Source organism: Pelophylax lessonae, assembly GCF_965119305.1.
Source record: "Pelophylax lessonae genome assembly, chromosome: 2".
In the NCBI taxonomy this organism is placed as follows: Eukaryota; Metazoa; Chordata; class Amphibia; order Anura; family Ranidae; genus Pelophylax; species Pelophylax lessonae.
Genome location: NC_138769.1, coordinates 578,321,501 through 578,339,159, shown reverse-complemented (window position 1 = coordinate 578,339,159; position 17,659 = coordinate 578,321,501). Strand labels below are relative to the sequence as shown.

The following is a 17,659-nucleotide window of genomic DNA, read 5'->3' as shown; positions in this document are numbered from 1 at the left end:
AATCACTTCAACCAAAAATATGCAGCCTTGTATATGCCTCAACAAGTTGTCTGCATTGATGAATCCCTACATTTTCTGGCTGCCTTGATTTAACACAGTTTCTCCCCAGCAAGGGTGCCAGATATAGGGGTCAAGATGTATAAGCTCTGTGACAAGGCAACAGGCTATACATGTAGTTTCCATATTTACGAGGGAAAAGCCCTCCGACTGCCCAGACTACATAGGGAGCAGCGGTAAGGTTGTTTGGGACTTGGTGTCACCCTTATTTGGAAAGGGGTGCCATTTATACGTGGACAATTATTGCACAAGCATGCCACTTTTTAGTCACCTTTTTGATTCTGGAATTGGCGCATGTGGCACCGTGTAGATTCCGCACGTACGGGGAGAGAGCCTGCTTGAAGTGTAGTAAATTGCTTGCAGTGAAGTGGAGGGACACAGAATGTTTTAGTTCTGTTCTCCATTCATGCAGATACGACCGTCCAAATTACAAAGGCGATTGGTATTGTTGAGAAGCCCCTCTGTGTCCCCTAATACAATCCTAACATGGGAGGAGTGGACTTTACCGACCAGATGATGGCGCCATACTTAATTGCCCGTAAGGCCAGACGCTGGTAAAAAAAAAAAGTGTCTGTTTACCTATTCCAATTGGCTCTGCTGAACGCTTATGTGCTACACAAAGCGTCAGGAAGAAGTCGATCCTTCCTAAAATTCCAGGAAGAGATCATCACTGCCCTTCTGTAGAAGGTGCTGTGGCCCAAATTCACAATCCAGATGCAGTGAGCCAGCTGCATGAGAGGCATTTTCCAGATGTCCTCCCTGGTATCTCTATCCAAAGAGCACCCAAAAGATGATGTCGTGTCTGTAGAAAATGCCGATATAGGTGTGACACATGCTATTTTTGTCCCTCCTGTCCTGGCCAACTTGGTCTTTGCATCGGGGACTGTTTCTGTCGCCATCACACACTAGTGGAGAATTAGTATAGGGTACAGCACGGCACAGTCTAGGGCACACTTTCAACCAGTGTCTCGAAAGATGTAAGATGGCTATCAAATTTTGAGAGAACCTAGCCAGGAAAGTTTAAAGTTTTTTACAGTTACAAATAAAAAAAAAAGTTAGACAAAAAAAAATTAAAAAAAAATTAAAAAAGCCAAAAATAGTTGTCATTTTATTGAGTTAATTTTCTGTTTTTACTGTTTTACTGTACTTTATCATTTACTGCTATACTGTAATGTTTTATTGTTTCTGTTTTTTTTTTTTTGTTAACCATAGTTTGCTTTGCAGATGCCGCTATTTTACGGTTTTACTGTACTTTATACTATTATAATATAATGTTTTATTGTTACTGTGTTTTTCATTGTTAACCATAGTTTTCAGGGCTGGCCCAAGACATTGTGCTGCCTGGGTCTGAGAATGAAACGCTGCCCCCCCCCCCCCAAAAAAAAAAATTCACGCCCTCCAAGAGGCCCCCCACATTCTATAGGACTATGAAAGCAGTCAGAGGGATGTGAGTGTGTACGGAGTGACAGCAGGAGCAGGACAGAGCAGTAGACACTGGGCAGATGAGCGCACCAGGCTTTCTACTGTCTATAGTGCCACAGTGCCCTGCAGGGCTGCGGGCGTGGTACAGGAGAATGTAGTGCTGCGGGCATGGTACAGGAGAATGCAGTGCTGTGGGCATAATACAGAAGAAAGCAGGGCTGTAGGCATGGTACAGGAGAATGCAGGGCTGTGGGCATGGTACAGGAGAATGCAGGGATGCGGGCATGGTACAGGAGAATGCGGGGCTGCGGGCATAGTACAGCAGAATGTGGGGCTGTGGGCATGGTACAGGAGAATGCGGGGCTGTGGGCATGGTACAGGAGAATGCGGGGCTGCAGGCATGGTAGAGGAGAATGTGGGGCTGCGGGCATGGTACAGGAGAATGCAGGGCTGCGGGCATGGTACAGGAGAATGCGGGGCTGCGGGCATGGTACAGGAGAATGCGGGGCTGCAGGCATGGTACAGGAGAATGCGGGGCTGTGGGCATGGTACAGGAGAATGCGGGGCTGTGGGCATGGTGCATGAGAATGCAGGGCTGCGGGCACGGTACAGGAGAATGCGGGGCTGTGGGCACGGTACAGGAGAATGCGGGGCTGCGGGCATGGTGCATGAGAATGCAGGGCTGCGGGCATGGTGCAGGAGAATGCGGGGCTGTGGGCATGGTACAGGAGAATGCGGGGCTGCGGTCATGGTGCATGAGAATGCAGAGCTGCGGGCATGGTGCAGGAGAATGCGGGGCTGCGAGCATGGTACAGGAGAATGCAGGGCTGCGGTCATGGTGCATGAGAATGCAGAGCTGTGGGCATGGTGCAGGAGAATGTGGGGGTGCGGGGCTGCGGGCATGGTGCAAGAGAATGCAGTGCTGCGGGCATGGTAGAGGAGAATGAGGGTCTGCGGGCATGGTAGAGGAGAATGCGGGTCTGCGGGCATGGTGCAAGAGAATGCGGGGCTGCGGGGCTGCGGGCATACTACAGGAGATGCAGTGCTGTGGGCATGTACCATGCCCGCAGCACTGCATCTTCTGTAGTATGCCTGCAGCCCAGCATAATGGCAGGTAGTGTGGCTGTGGAGCAGTCTCACTTACCTGTTTCTAAAGGTGCCTTAGGATTTAAAAATGGCGCCGCCCGGCGCCAACACGTCACTGCGCATGCGCCGCCGCTGCCGCTCGGGAAAGCCCGCACATGTTCGGCTATTCCCGGAAATAGCCGAACGTTTACGGGCTTTCCCGAGCGGCGGCGGCGGCGCATGAGCAGTGTGCATGTCAGGCCGGACGTGGACCTTTTTTTTTTTTTTTTTTTTTTTAGGCAATAGCCGAAGAAGAGAAGAGGCGGCTGGGGGCCGCCCCTCTCTAAGTGCCGCCTGGGTCCCATGGTCCCACTGGGACCCATGGTAGGATCGGCCCTGATAGTTTTCTTTGCAGATGCCGCCATTCTACTGTTTTACTGTACTGTATACTATTATATTGTAATTATTTAATGTTACTGTGTTTCATTCCTAACTATTGATTGCTTTGCAGATACGCCCATCAGCTGCAGCATTGATGTGTGTATCCAGACAGCAACAGCGTTTACTCTCAGCATATATGTAAATCAATGATTTCAGCTTTGTAGGAGGTGATTTCACCACCGCAGTTAAAAAAAAAAAGCATACATGGCGAAGCATAGAGGATGGGGTGGACACAGAGGGCGGATCTCCCCTATGCTTCGCCATATATTTTTTAACACTTTTCTTGGCAGAGATTTCTTCATCCACATTGATCGATGTGAATGGAGGAATCTGTTATGTTCTTTTTTTGAACGAAAAAAAAAGAACATTGCATGTATGCTCATCATTAGAAGTGAATGGATGCTGGGAGGTCTAATAATGGGCATACCACACGCTTTCTGGCAGAGATTTCTTCATCCACATCGATCAATGTGAATGGAGGAATCTGTTAGGTTCTCTTTTTTTGTTCAGCCCACAGGCTGAACGAAAAAAAAAAGAACCTTACAATATATGCCCAACAAGGACCAGCAACGTACTAGTACATCGCTGGACTTTGAGTGGTCATACCGGGATGATGCCTGCAGGTTTAGGCATCATCTTGGCATTCTTTTTACAGCCAGCGGTCGGCTTTCATGTAAAAGCAATCCTAGCGGCTAACTAGCCACTAGACTGCTTTTACAAACTGTAGGAGGGGACTCCCGCTGCCTTCCACAGTTTTCTTGGGCTTTCCTGTCCCACTGGGTAACCCGAGACTGCAGCTGGTGGGTCCGTCAGCTGACCATAGAGCTTCTCGGAGACCAGAACAGCTCCAATCATCTCTTTGGCCTAAGACACCGGAGGCTACAAGCATTTCATGACTTCGGCTTCGGATATAAACATCGCCATTGGGAAATTTGGAAAGTATCTTATCACACCAATCCTGGTATGGTCAGATGCTTTAAGGGCAGATGTCTCTCATGGATCTAATGTATCACAATTTTTTCAAAAAAGAGTACCTGTCACTATATATTGCTATAATAGGGTATTTTTAAATTCCCTGTAATAACGAAAAAAATTATTAAAAAAAAAAAAAAAAATGAAAAGGAAAGGTAGATGTCAAAATAAAATAAAAAAGCAAAATAAATAATTAAAAAAAAAAAAAAGAAAAAGCACCACCGTCCCCCGTGTTTGCACACAAAGGCAAACACAAGCATCTGTCTTGTGTCATATGTAAACAGCTATTGCACCATGCATGTGAGGTATCGCTGCGAACATCAGATCAAGTGCATTAATTCTAGCAGTAAAGGCAGTAAAAGCTTTTAGAGACTTTTAAAAATGTACGTAGTTTGTTGCAACTGCACGGGCATGCGCAATTTTAAAGCATGTCATGTTTGGTATCTATGTACTCGGCACAAGATCATCTTTTATAGTATTACCAAACAATTGGGCAATAAAAAGTGTATTTGTGCATTCAATTTAAAAAAAGTGTTTCTTTTTTTTTTTTTTCTAAATTGCGTTTGGAAAATCTTTGCACAAACACTGTGACAAAAGAAATTTCAACACCCACTATTTTATTCTGTAGGGCCTCTGCTTTAAAAAAAAAATATAATGTTTGGGGGTTCAAAGTAGTTTTCTAGTATACAATTTTTTTTTTCATGTAAACAAAAAGTGTCAGAAAAGGCTTTGTCTTCAAGTGGTTAGAAGAGTGGGTAACGTGTGGCATAAGCTTCTAATATTGGGCATAAAATGGAAGGACAGTTCAAACATCCCCAAATGACCTTCTTTTGGAAAATAGACACCGCAAACATGTTGAGTCCATGGAATATTTTATATTTCCTGCAAGTTTCGGGAAAATTTATTTTTTTTTTTTACATAAAGCACAAAGTTGTCACTAAATGATATATTGCTCACCCATGCCATGGGTATATGTGGAATTGCACTCCAAAATACATTATGCTGCTGCATATGTGAGACTTTTTGGCAGTCTAGCCACATACAGGACCCCGAAAACCAATCACAGCCTTCCGGCTTTCTAAGGTCGTAATTGTTGATTTTCACTCCTCACTACCTATCACAGTTTCGGAGGCCATGAAATGCCAAGATAGCACAAAACCCCCCAAATGACTCCTTTTCAGAAAGTAGACACGCAAAGGTATTTGCTAAGAGGTGAGTATTTTGCAGCTCTCATTTGTATTGAAAAATGAAGAAAGAAAAGAAAATGTTTTTTTTCTTTTTTTAATTTTCAAAACTTTGTGACAAAAAGCGAGATCTGCAAAATACTCAACATGCCTCTCAGCAAGTAGCTTAATAGCTAATTTGGGGGGTTTTGTACTGCCCTGCCATCTTACCATTTAGCACTTCAAGAAATGACATAGGCAGTCAGAAAGTAAAAGCTACGTAAATTCCAGTATATACACCATAGTTTGCAGACGCTAAAACTTTTGCCCAAACCAATAAATATTTTTTTGAGATTTTTTTTTTACCAAAGACATGTAGCTAAATACATTTTGGTTTAAATTGAGGTTATTGGATATTTTTTATAAGAAAAAGTAGAAAATGTAATTTTTAAAAAAAAATGTCAGTCTTTTTTTTTTGTTTATATAGTAAAAAATAAAAATCCCAGTGGTAATTAAATACCACCAAAAGAAAGCTCTATCTGTGTAGAAAAAAAGACATACATTTTGTTTTGGTACAGCATTGCATGACTGCGCAATTACCAGATAAAGTCACACAGTGCCAAATTGCCAAATTGCAAAAAATGGCCTGGTCGTTAAGGGGGTCCGGTCCTTAAGTGGGTAATGTGATTGATCATACATTGATGAGGTTGACAGTTAGTGGGGGCAACTCTGAGCACCGGGAATATACTGTATAATTTGTTCCCAGTAGCACTGCAGTATCCTTTTGCTTAACCCGGTGTGTTTCAGAATTGAGAAAGAAGAAAAGAGAACCCAAGCAGCCCCAACAGGGGTCGCTCTACATACTTACCAGTTCAATGGTTTTTGTTTATTGGGTCTGTTGTCTACACTACAGAAAAATAGCAGGCACAGCTATTTTTTCTCAAGCTTTTATACAGTGGGGAAAAGTAGTTATTTGATCCCCTGAAGATTTTTTAATTTGCCCACTTACAAAGAAATGAAGGGTCTATAATTTTTATCATAGATGTATTTTAAACCATAGAAACAGAATATCAACCAAAAATCCAGAAAAAACACATAAATGCTATGAATTAAGTTGCAGTTCAGTGAGTAAAATAAGTATTTGATCCCCAAGCAAAACATAACTTAGTACTTGGTGGAGAAATCTTTGGCAAGCACACAGGTAGTGCTGTATCCTGGCCTAGGCCAACAAGGCCCAGGCCTAGGGTGGCACTTTGCAGGGGGGCAGCAGAAAAAATATTTCATTATTTGTATAATGACTATGAACTTCCTATTTATTATACAAATAAGGAAAATAATACTATAATTACAATCAGTGGCAGCAGACACAATTCCAAATATCTTAAAAGAGTAATTTTACTAATCCCATGACATAAGGCTGTACTAATGGGCACTGATGGGGCTGCACTGGTGACCACTGATGAGGCCACACTGATATGCTGCACTGATGGGCAGTAAAGAGGCGGCACTGATGAGGCTGAACTTATGGGAACTGATGAAGCTATGCTGATGGGCAGAGATAGACTGTGGTTTACAGATGACAGGGTGGGTCATAAACAGGAAGGGGTGTGGCCTTTACAGGAAGGGGTGGGTCATATTTAAATTAGGGGGTGCACAAGTTTAGTCAGGCCTAGGGCAGCACAAAACCTAAATACGCCACTGCACACAGGTAAGACGTTTCTTGAGTTGGTTACCAGGTTTGCACACATCTCAGGAGGAATTTTGGTCCACTCTTCTTTACAGATCTTCTCGAAATCCTTAAGGTTTCTTGGCTGTTCCTTGGTAAGTTGAAGTTTTAGCTCCCTCCATAAATTTTCTATAGGCCTGAACCATACCAGGCCACTCCATGACCTTAATATGCTTCTTCCCACTCCTTTGTTGCCTTGGTGGTATGTTTTGGGTCGTTGTCATGGTAGAAGACCCATCCATGTGTTCTGGCTGAGGGAAGGTTTTTATCAAAGTGTAGTAGGTTTTCCAGGCCTGTGGCCTGATGTGGGTCTGCCATCGATATCAGTTACCCCTCCAGCACTTGTGAGCTGCGGCCCCGGGTGTGAGCACTGAGACATTGACAACTCCGGCATCTTTGTTTTGTTGTTTTATTGTATTTAAGGGGATGGGAGAGGGGAATGAGTGGGATACTCCTTTAGGCTCAACTAAACACAATTGTGGGATATTTCTGGCAAAAATGCCTGTTAGCGCTGTCTTAATGCCAGCCGACGCTAGCCAACGCTTCCTGACGCTTGAACACTGTAATTACTGAAACTGTGCTGGATCCTCAACTTTAGTCCAGAAGATCCAGGACTGTAGAACTGCTTGACTTGTAACACTGCAATAGCTCAGAGTCACTGAATGGCTCCCTCCAGCACTGCACTGGCTGAGAAAACTCCTTGTAAGTTCCTGTACTGCTGCAACTCCCAACTGGCACACTTCACACTGTGCACTAGCACTTCATGGCCCAAACCACAGGTGTCCCCTGTACACTTTAAGCTCTTCATGGTCCACTGACTATGTGCCCCCTCCGTCACTTCAGGGTCCTCAACCTAGGTACCCCCTCTTTCACCACTAGCTGGCACTGGATCCCCAAACCTCTTCCGGAGTGGTCCCCTCTAGCTTCAGGCAGACCCCCAGGGGCAATTGTGTAGGCTGTGTAGGCTTTCCTGGGACTGGTCCCCTCCGACTCTGCTCAGGTTCTCGGCACACAGGATCCCCTCAGCACTCTCTGGATCTTCAGGCAGCACCCCGAGATCCTCTTCCTCAGACAGGAGGGGAGACAGCCGTTCTCTCCCTCCTGGGACTTTGCTCCCGCCAAAGACATTGTGTCATGCGCCACTCCCAAACATATACCCACTCCCAGAATCCTTTGCAGCACAATCTGCCTTCAGGGGTAGTTACAAGCCTGGATGTGTCTCACAGGAGCCAGTGGGGAGACTCCCCCTTCAGCAGGCACACCTGGAAACCATGACACCCTGACTAATAAATCACAGCCTTGCTGTTAGGCAGACAAGGCCCACTATACCTTAACCTAGCACCTACCTGTAGGGTGCTACACAAGTATTTACAATGCATGGCCTTGTCTATTGGCCCCTCAATGTGGCAAAGTCAGCCAGTACCTTTAGCAGAGAAACAGCCCCAAAGCATCAGGTTTCCACCTCCGTTCTTGACTGTAGGAATGGTGTTCTTAAGGTCATAGTCAGCATTTTTCTTCCTCCAAACACGGCGAGTCGAGTTAATGCCAAAGAGCTCAATTTTGGTCTCATCTGACGTCAGCATTTTACCCCAAACCTTCTCTAAATCATTTAGATGTACATTGGCATGACTGTACATGTGCTTTCTTGAGGAGAGGGACTCACTGTGTTTGGAGGAAAAAAAATGCTGACTATTACCCTAAGAACAACATCCCTACAATCAAGAACGGAGGTGGAAACATTATGCTTTGGGGCTGTTTCTCTGCTAAAGGGAGAGGCTGACTTTGCCAGATTGAGGGGAGCATGGATGGGGCCATGTATTCTAAAATCTTGGATGAGAAACTTCTTCCCTCAGCCAGAACACTGAAGATGGGTCACGAATGGGTTTTTCAGCACGACAATGACCCAAAACATACAAGGCAACAAAGGAGTGACTTAAGAAAAAGCACATTAACTACTTGCCGACTACCGGCCGCAGGTATATATGGCTCGGCTGCACGAACCATGGTACCTGTACAGCGGTACGCGGTAGTGCTCCTGGCTCCCTCCTCGAGCCCCCATTAGGCTGCGGGGAAGCCGATCCACGGGGCTGGCGGCTGCGATTGCCGCTGGGTGCCCGCAATCGCTTCACATGGAAAGAGAACGATGGTCTGCTGTTGTAAACACTTTAGGATCACAGGTCTCTGTGTTGATTCTACAAGTCCTTCCCCTATACAGTTATAAAGCACTCCCCTAGACTCACTCCTATCCCTTTGAGCGCCCCTGGGTTAACCTCTTCCCTGCCAGTGTCATTATTACAGTAACAGTGCATATTTTTAGCAATGATTACTGTAGCAATGTCACTGGTCCCCCCAAAAATGTCAGTTTGGAGTCCAATCTGTCTGCCGCAATGTCGCAGTCCCACTAAAAAAATACACATATTGGGATTTTTTCTACCAAAAATATGTAGCAGAATACAAATTGGCCTAAAAGGATGAAGAATTTTGATTTTTAATTTTTTTTAATTTTTTTTTTTTTGGGGGGGGGGGGGAGGAATGTTATATAGCAGAAAGTGAAAAATATATTTTTTTTTTTCCAGAATTGTCACTTTTTTTCTTGTTTATTGTTTAAGAGATTGCCAATCACTTCAAAAATAAGATCGATACAATTCGTGAAGAGATTTTTACACTAAAGATATCTCCCTCACCTTACACACCTTGTCCTCCTGCACAATCAATACTTCCCTTGTTTAACCCAACTACTGTAGAGGAAGTTACTAAAATTTTTTCTAATGCCCACCTAACTTCCTGCCCCCTGGACCCTGTTCCTTCTCAAATACTACGGTCACCCTCTGACTCTATCCTACACTCTTTAACTCATATCTTCAACCTCTCCCTCTCCACTGGGATCTTCCCCAGCTCTCTAAAACATGCGCTAGTAACTCCCATACCAAAGAAAGCCTCGCTAGACCCCTCCAATCTTAATAACTTAAGACCCATCTCCTTACTCCCTTTTGCTTCCAAGCTTCTTGAACGTTTAGTCTACAACCGCCTGAGCAAGCACCTCATTGAGAATAACCTCCTTGATCCCCTTCAGTCTGGATTTCGCCGGCAACACTCCACAGAAACTTCTCTCCTAAAACTTACAAATGACTTACTAACAGCAAAAACCAATGGTCACTACTCGATACTCTTACTCTTGGACCTCTCGGCTGCCTTTGATACTGTTGACCACCCCCTCCTTCTCAAAAAACTCAGTTTGCTCGGTCTCCGTGACTGTGCTCTCCACTGGTTCGAATCTTACCTATCTCACCGCACCTTCAGTGTCACTTACAATTCCACTTACTCCTCTGCAACTCCTCTTACTGTTGGGGTCCCCCAAGGTTCTGTCCTTGGACCACTACTATTCTCAATCTATACCTCCTCCCTGGGTCAGCTAATAGCCTCCCATGGCTTCCACTACCATTTCTATGCTGATGACACCCAAATCTACCTCTCTACCCCTCAGCTCACCCCATCACTGATCTACTAACAGACATATCAGCCTGGATGTCTCACCACTTCCTCAAACTGAATCTATCTAAAACCGAGCTCATAATATTTCCTCCTCTACGTGCCCCTTCCCCAGAATTCTCTGTCAAGATCAATGGAATAACTATTAGTCCTTCCACACATGCCAGGGTGCTAGGGGTAACCCTGGACTCTGCACTGTCCTTTCAGGCTCACATCCAATCCCTGTCCAAATCATGCCGCCTTAACCTCCGCAACATCGCTAGAATACGGCCCTTTTTAACCAATGACACCACCAAGCTCTTAATTCACGCCCTGGTTATCTCTCGCCTCGACTATTGCAACTCCCTCCTCATTGGATTACCCTTACATAGATTATCCCCCCTTCAATCCATAATGAATGCAGCTGCAAGACTTATCCACCTTACCAACCGTTCAGTGTCCTCCAACCCTCTCTGCCAATCCCTTCATTGGCTTCAACTCACCCAACGAATAAAATTCAAAGTGCTAACAACAGTTTACAAAGCCATCCACAACTCTGCCCCCAGCTACATCACTAACCTGATCTCAAAATATCAACCTAGCCGCTCTCTTCGGTCCTCCCAAGACTTCCTGCTCTCTAGCTCCCTTGTCACCTCTTCCCATGCTCGCCTCCAGGATTTCTCCAGAGCTTCTCCCATTCTTTGGAACTCTCTACCCCAATCTGTCCGACTGTCCCCTAATCTATCCATCTTTAGACGATCCCTGAAAACCCTTCTCTTTAAAGAAGCCTACCCGGCTACTAACTAATAACGCTGTTTCTCTTGCTCCATCAGCGCATCCCCCACAGCTATTGCCTTTTGTATCAATTGACCCTCCCTTTTAGATTGTAAGCTCTAACGAGCAGGGCCCTCTGATTCCTTTTGTTCTAAATTGTAGTGTAACTGTAATGTCTGCCCTCATTTTGTTAAGCGCTGCGCAAACTGTTGGCGCTATATAAATCCTGTATAATAATAATAATAATAATTGTTTATAGCGCAATAAATAAAAGCCACATAGGTGATCAAATACCACCAAAAGAAAGCTCTATTTGTGGGGAAAAAAGACCATTAATTTTATTAGGGTACAGCATCGCATGACCGTGCAATTGTCCATTAAAGTAAAGCAGAATAATGGCCTGGTCATTAAGGGGGTACTGTAAATCCTTCCAGGGTGCAAGTGGTTAAGGTCATGGAATGGCCTATCCTTTAGAAAATTCATGGAGGGAGCTGAAACTTTGAGTTGTAAAGTGACAGCCAAGAAACCTTAAGGCCCCTTTCACTCGGCTCCGTTCTGTCGACGGAGCCGTGCTGCTCAGCTCTGTGTGCAGAGACGAAGCTGTCAGATCCCTGCTGTCCTCTATGGGGGAATCAGATGAAAACGGACCGACTGTCCGTTCTCATGCGATCCGATCCACCAGACGGATGGAAAATAGGGTTTCCATCCGTCTGGATTTGACAGACAGGATCGGATCAGATGTCAGCGGACATGTCTCCGCTGACATCCGATGCCCCATAGAGATGCATGAGGCATCCGTTCAGATCCGCCTGAAAAACTGGAAAGTGAGGATACATTTCTCAACAGAGACACAGACCGAAAACTGACAGAGGTTCTAATCTTTCCCTTATCCTTGCTTAACAGTACAGAAATGAAGGGGGAAGGATTCCTAACAGAGACTCAAGCAGTAATAAAAACCTAGCAGAGATTCCACCCTATCCACGAAAAAATATCTTGTCGAGTTCCAGTTTAATGATTGCACAAAAAGTATGGTTCTGTATTATCCCATAGCAAACACAATCAGAATTAATCTTTCAGAGGATTAGAGATTATATAATAATGTAAACGTTATTCCTGATACTGCTGAGATACTGCCCCATGCCTCAATGCCTTTAAATTTCTGGAGACCCGATTGTGTTTAAAATGTATGGCACTCCGACCCTACACGTACAGCTGTGATACCATATTTCACCAGATGGTGGTGCTACGGAAATGCAAAAAGGACATTTCTGTTGTTCGCCCTGGTAAACTTGGAGAGCTGTGGAAGGAGAGCCCTCTTTGTTACTAGGTTCAAAGGACCATCTTACTTTTACAATTTGCTCATTGAATGGTGTGCATACTGCTAATTTAAAAGGTCTATAGGACAGAATAGGGTAGGATGATATACCTTTGCTCATTTTTGTATTGTAATAGTTTTGCAGCAGTCATTGAGTATGCTTATGATATACTGTATGTGCCTTTAGGGAGCGTAAATAGCGCTAATTATCTGTTTAGTTTTTTAACTAAGACAGCAGTTGGGATAGTTTTCTCTGTCTTTATCCCTCTGCATTTGTTTTTGCTAAAGACAGTATAGGTGAACATGGAATGTTTTTCCTTCTTTTAAGTAAGAAATGTGAAAGTAGATGAAAGGCAATGGAAAACAATCTTACAGACTATATCACTCTGGAAAAAAGTAGCCAATAGTATGTTTTCTTTAGCATAATGCATACCTCACAACTTTTAAAGATGCGAATGAGGGACACCTATTAGCAAAAGTATGGAGACATGGGACACATCCCCTGCCACACCCCTTGAAGGAGAATTATACCAAAAAATGATTAGTTAAACCCACAATTGCTTTTTTTTTTTTTTATTTTTACCACTACTATTTCCATATATTGGCTTTTGAAATATACAAATGCAGCAATTTAGAAATTGGATGAAAGGTTTAGCACTGGCAAACACCTTTTGAAAGCTAAAAAGTGCATTTTATATGCAACTATATAAATCAGACCAAAATGAGGAACAAATGAGGATGAAAAAAGGAACAGAGGGACTTTGTTCCATATCAGGGACAGTCCCTCAAAATCAGGGACGGTTTGGTATGCCTGTTTTCCTTTGTATGCAAATCTAATAAAAATTTTATCTGGAAAAAAAAAAAATCTATACAAATCCAAGGCAGGTATGGAGGCAGTCACGGGTCTTGCTGCGGTGATGGATCGGGGCAGCGGTGTATTTTTTTGTTGCCGTTTTGATGGGGTTTGGTCCATCATTCTCGAGACATTCTTGTTCTCAAGTCTTGAGAGGGATGAACCTGACTCCATCGAGGCGTTGACGATAAGGATGCTGTTGCTGTGGTTTGTCTCTGCTGCGGGACCCCTGAGTTCCCCTATACTTCTTTTGAATTTATACAGACTTCCCCCTTATATACAAGGGGTGTTAAAATAATTTACGCACTTTTACATTTTCGTTGGAAACTGTGAGGACGGAAGGAGTAGTAATTGGTGGTGTCTGAGAATGTCATGTGACTAATCTGGCAAGCCAGCTGACCTTGCAGTTTAGTATAAGAGTTGTCACACTGTGGTGAAGATGGCTGCAAAATGTATAAATTACACCAAAGAGGAACAGCGTTCCGTCATACGCTTTTTGTGGGCAGAAGAAGTGCCAGGAACACAAATTAATCTCCAAATGTGTGATCAGTATGGGGATAAAGTTCTCTCTCTCTTGTAGAGTCGTTTATGAGTGGGAGGTTATGGAACACCCAGCTTATAGTCCAGATTTAGCACCATCTGATCTCCACCTTTTTGGACCACTCAAATAAATGCTATGGGGAAGAAGATTTTCATGTGATGATGATGTGAAAGCAGCAGTGCATTAGTGGCTACCCACCCAACCAAAAATATTGTTTGCTGATGGCATTATAACGTTTGGTACAATGTTGGGAAAAATGCCTCGTAGAGGAAGGTGACTACGTAGAAGAGTGATGTAATTTGTTTTTGAAATTCCTATTAAATAGAGTTTAAAAAAAAAAAAAAAATCAGGGACGGTTGGGAGCTATGATAATGCAGTATTTTAAGTGCCAATCATCAGAAATCTTTAATGAGAGAATATGTGTGATATAAAACAAGAATGGTTGCATCTCAATATTCAGTAGTAGTGATGGGTCGAACACCCCCTGTCAGTTTGCACAAGAACATTCGAACAGGGAAAAAGTTGTAGTGAACATGCAAACTCTATTAACCATTTTAGCCCCGGAGGATTTGGCTGCTCAAAGATCAGGCCCTATTTTGCGATTCGGCACTGTGTGACTGTAACGGACAATTGCGCGGTCATGCGACACTGTACCCAAACGAAATTGACGTCCTTTTTTTCCCAGAAATAGAGCTTTCTTTTGGTGGTATTTGATCACCTGTGCGATTTTTATTTTTTGTGCTATAAACAAAAAAAGAGCGACAATTTTGAAAAAATAACAATATTTTTCACATTTTTATATGAAATTCTCAAAAAAATATGTAAAAATCAAAATTTTTTAACATTTTACACCAATTTGTTTTCTGCTACATATTTTTGGTAAACAAAATCACAATAAGCCTATTTTGATTAGTTTGCGCAAAAGTTATTGCGTTTACTAACTACGGGAAAGATTTATGTCATTTTTATTGTTTACCAGTAATGGCGGCGATCTGCAATTTTTTTTTGCGGGACTGCGACATTGCGGTGGACAGATAGGACCCCTAACTGACATTTTTGACACTTTTGGGGGTACCAGTGACATTACTACAGTAATCAGTGCTAAAAAATATGCACTGTTACTATAAAAATGACATTGGCAGGGAAGGGGTTAACATTACTGTTGATCAGTGGGTTAAATGTGTCCCTAGGGGCGTGATTCTAACTGTCAGAGAGCGTGGCTTGTGAAGTAATCACAGAGACATGCGATCCTATATAGCAGGATCACATAGCCTCTGTGAATACTTCAGTGAGAATGACAGATGGCTATGTTTAAATAAGCCGTCTGTCCTTCTCTCTCTGCTGCGGGAGATCACGAGTGGCCGGCGGCCATCGGAGCCGCCGGTCACACGTGCTGGCTCCCCAGGTAACGAGCGGGGGCAGGAGCGTGCCGCCCCCTAGAGTCTCCTGAACGAGCAACATAACATAACGTTGCTTTGCCCAGGAGCGGTAAAACTGCGGCGGGCGGTCGTTATGTGGTTAAAGTCAATAGGACTCGAACATGAAAAATCAGAAGTCCTCATTCTAAAGGCTTATATGCAAGTTATTGCCAAAAAAGGGTATGGGGACCTGGGTACTGCCCTGCTGAGGGAAATGTATCAATGCAAACAGTTTTTTTAAAACAATCATTTTTTAAAGGAGCAGTGATTTTAATGATGCTTAAAGTAAAACAATAAAAATTACCAAATTCCTTTAATTATCGTGCCTGGGGGGTCTCTTTAGTCTGCCTGTAAAGTGGTGCATCTGTACGATGTATAGCGCCTGCTGCAGCAATACTGACATTTCTAAAGAAAAATTTAATCTAACCTTGTTCGCGGCTGTAATGAGATAAAAAAAAATGAAAAAAAAAACAAAACACATAGGGTCACCCCCCCCCCCCCCGGTTTATACCAGACCCATCAGGGAAGAACCCCATGCCAAAATTAAAAAAAAAGGTGTAGGATTCGCCCAAAATCCATACCGAACCCTTATCCGAGCATCCAGCCTGGCAGATCAGGAAAGGGAGGGGACGATCGAGGGCTCCTGAACCATACCAGGCCCAAAGCACCTTGTCCCCACCTCTTCCCGACAACCCTGGGCTGTGGTTGTTGGGGTCGTCAGGTGGGGAGCTTATCGGAATCTGGAAGCCCCCTTTAACAAGAGGGCCCCCAGATCCCGGCCCTCTCCTATGTTAAAGGGAATTGGGTACATCATACCCCTACCTATTCACCAAAAAAAGTGTCAGAAAGTAAGAGACACAGGAAACAGTTTTTGACAAGTCCTTTATTAAAAAATAAAAAAATAGTGTTGCTCGATGTAAATTAATCGTCAATCATGACACTCGCTGTACCCGAAAAAAATAAAAACCGGCAGGAGAACATCCTGCTAAGTGCCGAGAAAGTTCAGGTGTTAGGCGAGTACCTGAATGGGCAATGTTCAGGCCAAACTTATGCTCTGCTTAAACCATTCGCCCATCCATAGTGGTGCCTGAACACTGTAACCCTTTACAGTTACTCTTGCTGGGTCCAGGAAAGGGCCTTGCTGTTAAAAATGTGAAAAAAAAAATTGAAATTACATGCACCTGTCAAACAGGTGCAGAAAAATTAGTCCTTAGGTGTTGGTGAAGCCTGAAACCTGTTTTATTATTGTTTTTTTTGGGGGGGGGGGGATTTTTATAACTGTTTATTATAGAGTGTGGGATGGAAATATGGTGCTTGGGTGCAATACTTTTGTGCTTGGTGCACTATAAACCATTTTATTATAGTTTTTTTTTAAGAAAAAAATGAGGAAAGGCCCGCCTCCTGGCATCCTAAACCCCTTAAAGGGCCGCTGAGCTCCCTGGATGTTCAGCGAACACATGAACACCCGATGTTCGAGTTGAACCTAGGTTCGACTTGAACATAGAGCCCATCCCTATTCAGTAGCTATGAGTTGTGTTTAAAGCATCCTTTAAGAAAAAAAACAGCTCTGTAACCAATATTTATATTATAGACAAAGTTTGGATTCATAAATATATCACAATAAAATTTCCATTTTAAATACATCTCCAATTTAAATAAGTTAGATTTCACCTAAAATAAAAAAAATCACAAAACGTTTTTGGTGGCCACCACAATTGGTATATAACTATTAGAAATTACACTTCTTACAATCTGTATATCTCTAGTTCTGAAAGCAGATAACCCAAAGATCATATTTAAAGTCCTGAAAATAGCATACATGGCAATATCTGAAAATAGCACACATGGCTACAAATCTAAAGGCTGTTCCAATTACCTAATATAACCCAAATACATTCATATCTGAAACAACATTGGATTAGTCTTTCATTTACTCATATGAGAAATCTTACTCTTATATTCCATAGAAAGTATCTTCAACACGTGAGTCCTCCAGGATTTTATTGCTTGCCAGTAAACTTTTTCAAGATTTATAGTATATTACCACAGAACTTACCATGATGATTTCCCCCGGAATAGGTGTCCTTAGTTTAGTACGAAAGCGAGCATTGAGCTCCTTGATAGGAATCAAAACCATCAAGCAAAGAATGGATATAATCAGTTCAGCTATATTGGTCATATGTACAGCTCTAAAGACAGATGCCAGTGTCTACATAAGAAGAAAAAGAAAACAATTACATATATCTTCTTTTCCTTTATCTATGAATAAATCTGCAGTACTTCTATGATATTATAATATACGGAATGTTTATAACTGAAAAAAGTCACAAACTGAACATTTCAAAATCAGGAAAGAAATAAAAATTTAATTAGCAAAAATAGAGAATGGGTAAAAAATCTCTCTCTGGCCCAAAACCTACCAGAGCCCAGCTCTGTGAAAGCTT

At 43.1% G+C, this 17,659-nt stretch overlaps 1 protein-coding gene across 2 annotated transcripts in view; it reads right to left on the bottom strand.

Annotated features, from left to right (window-relative positions):
• Positions 1-17,659, bottom strand: part of LOC309545459 (solute carrier family 26 member 10-like) — a 107,099-nt gene that overhangs the window by 49,441 nt on the left and 39,999 nt on the right. For both annotated transcript variants that reach the window (XM_082244663.1, XM_082244662.1), the window contains exon 5: positions 17,272-17,424. In XM_082244663.1, the coding sequence (XP_082100789.1) occupies positions 17,272-17,424 (153 nt within the window). The remainder of the gene's footprint in view (positions 1-17,271; positions 17,425-17,659) is intronic.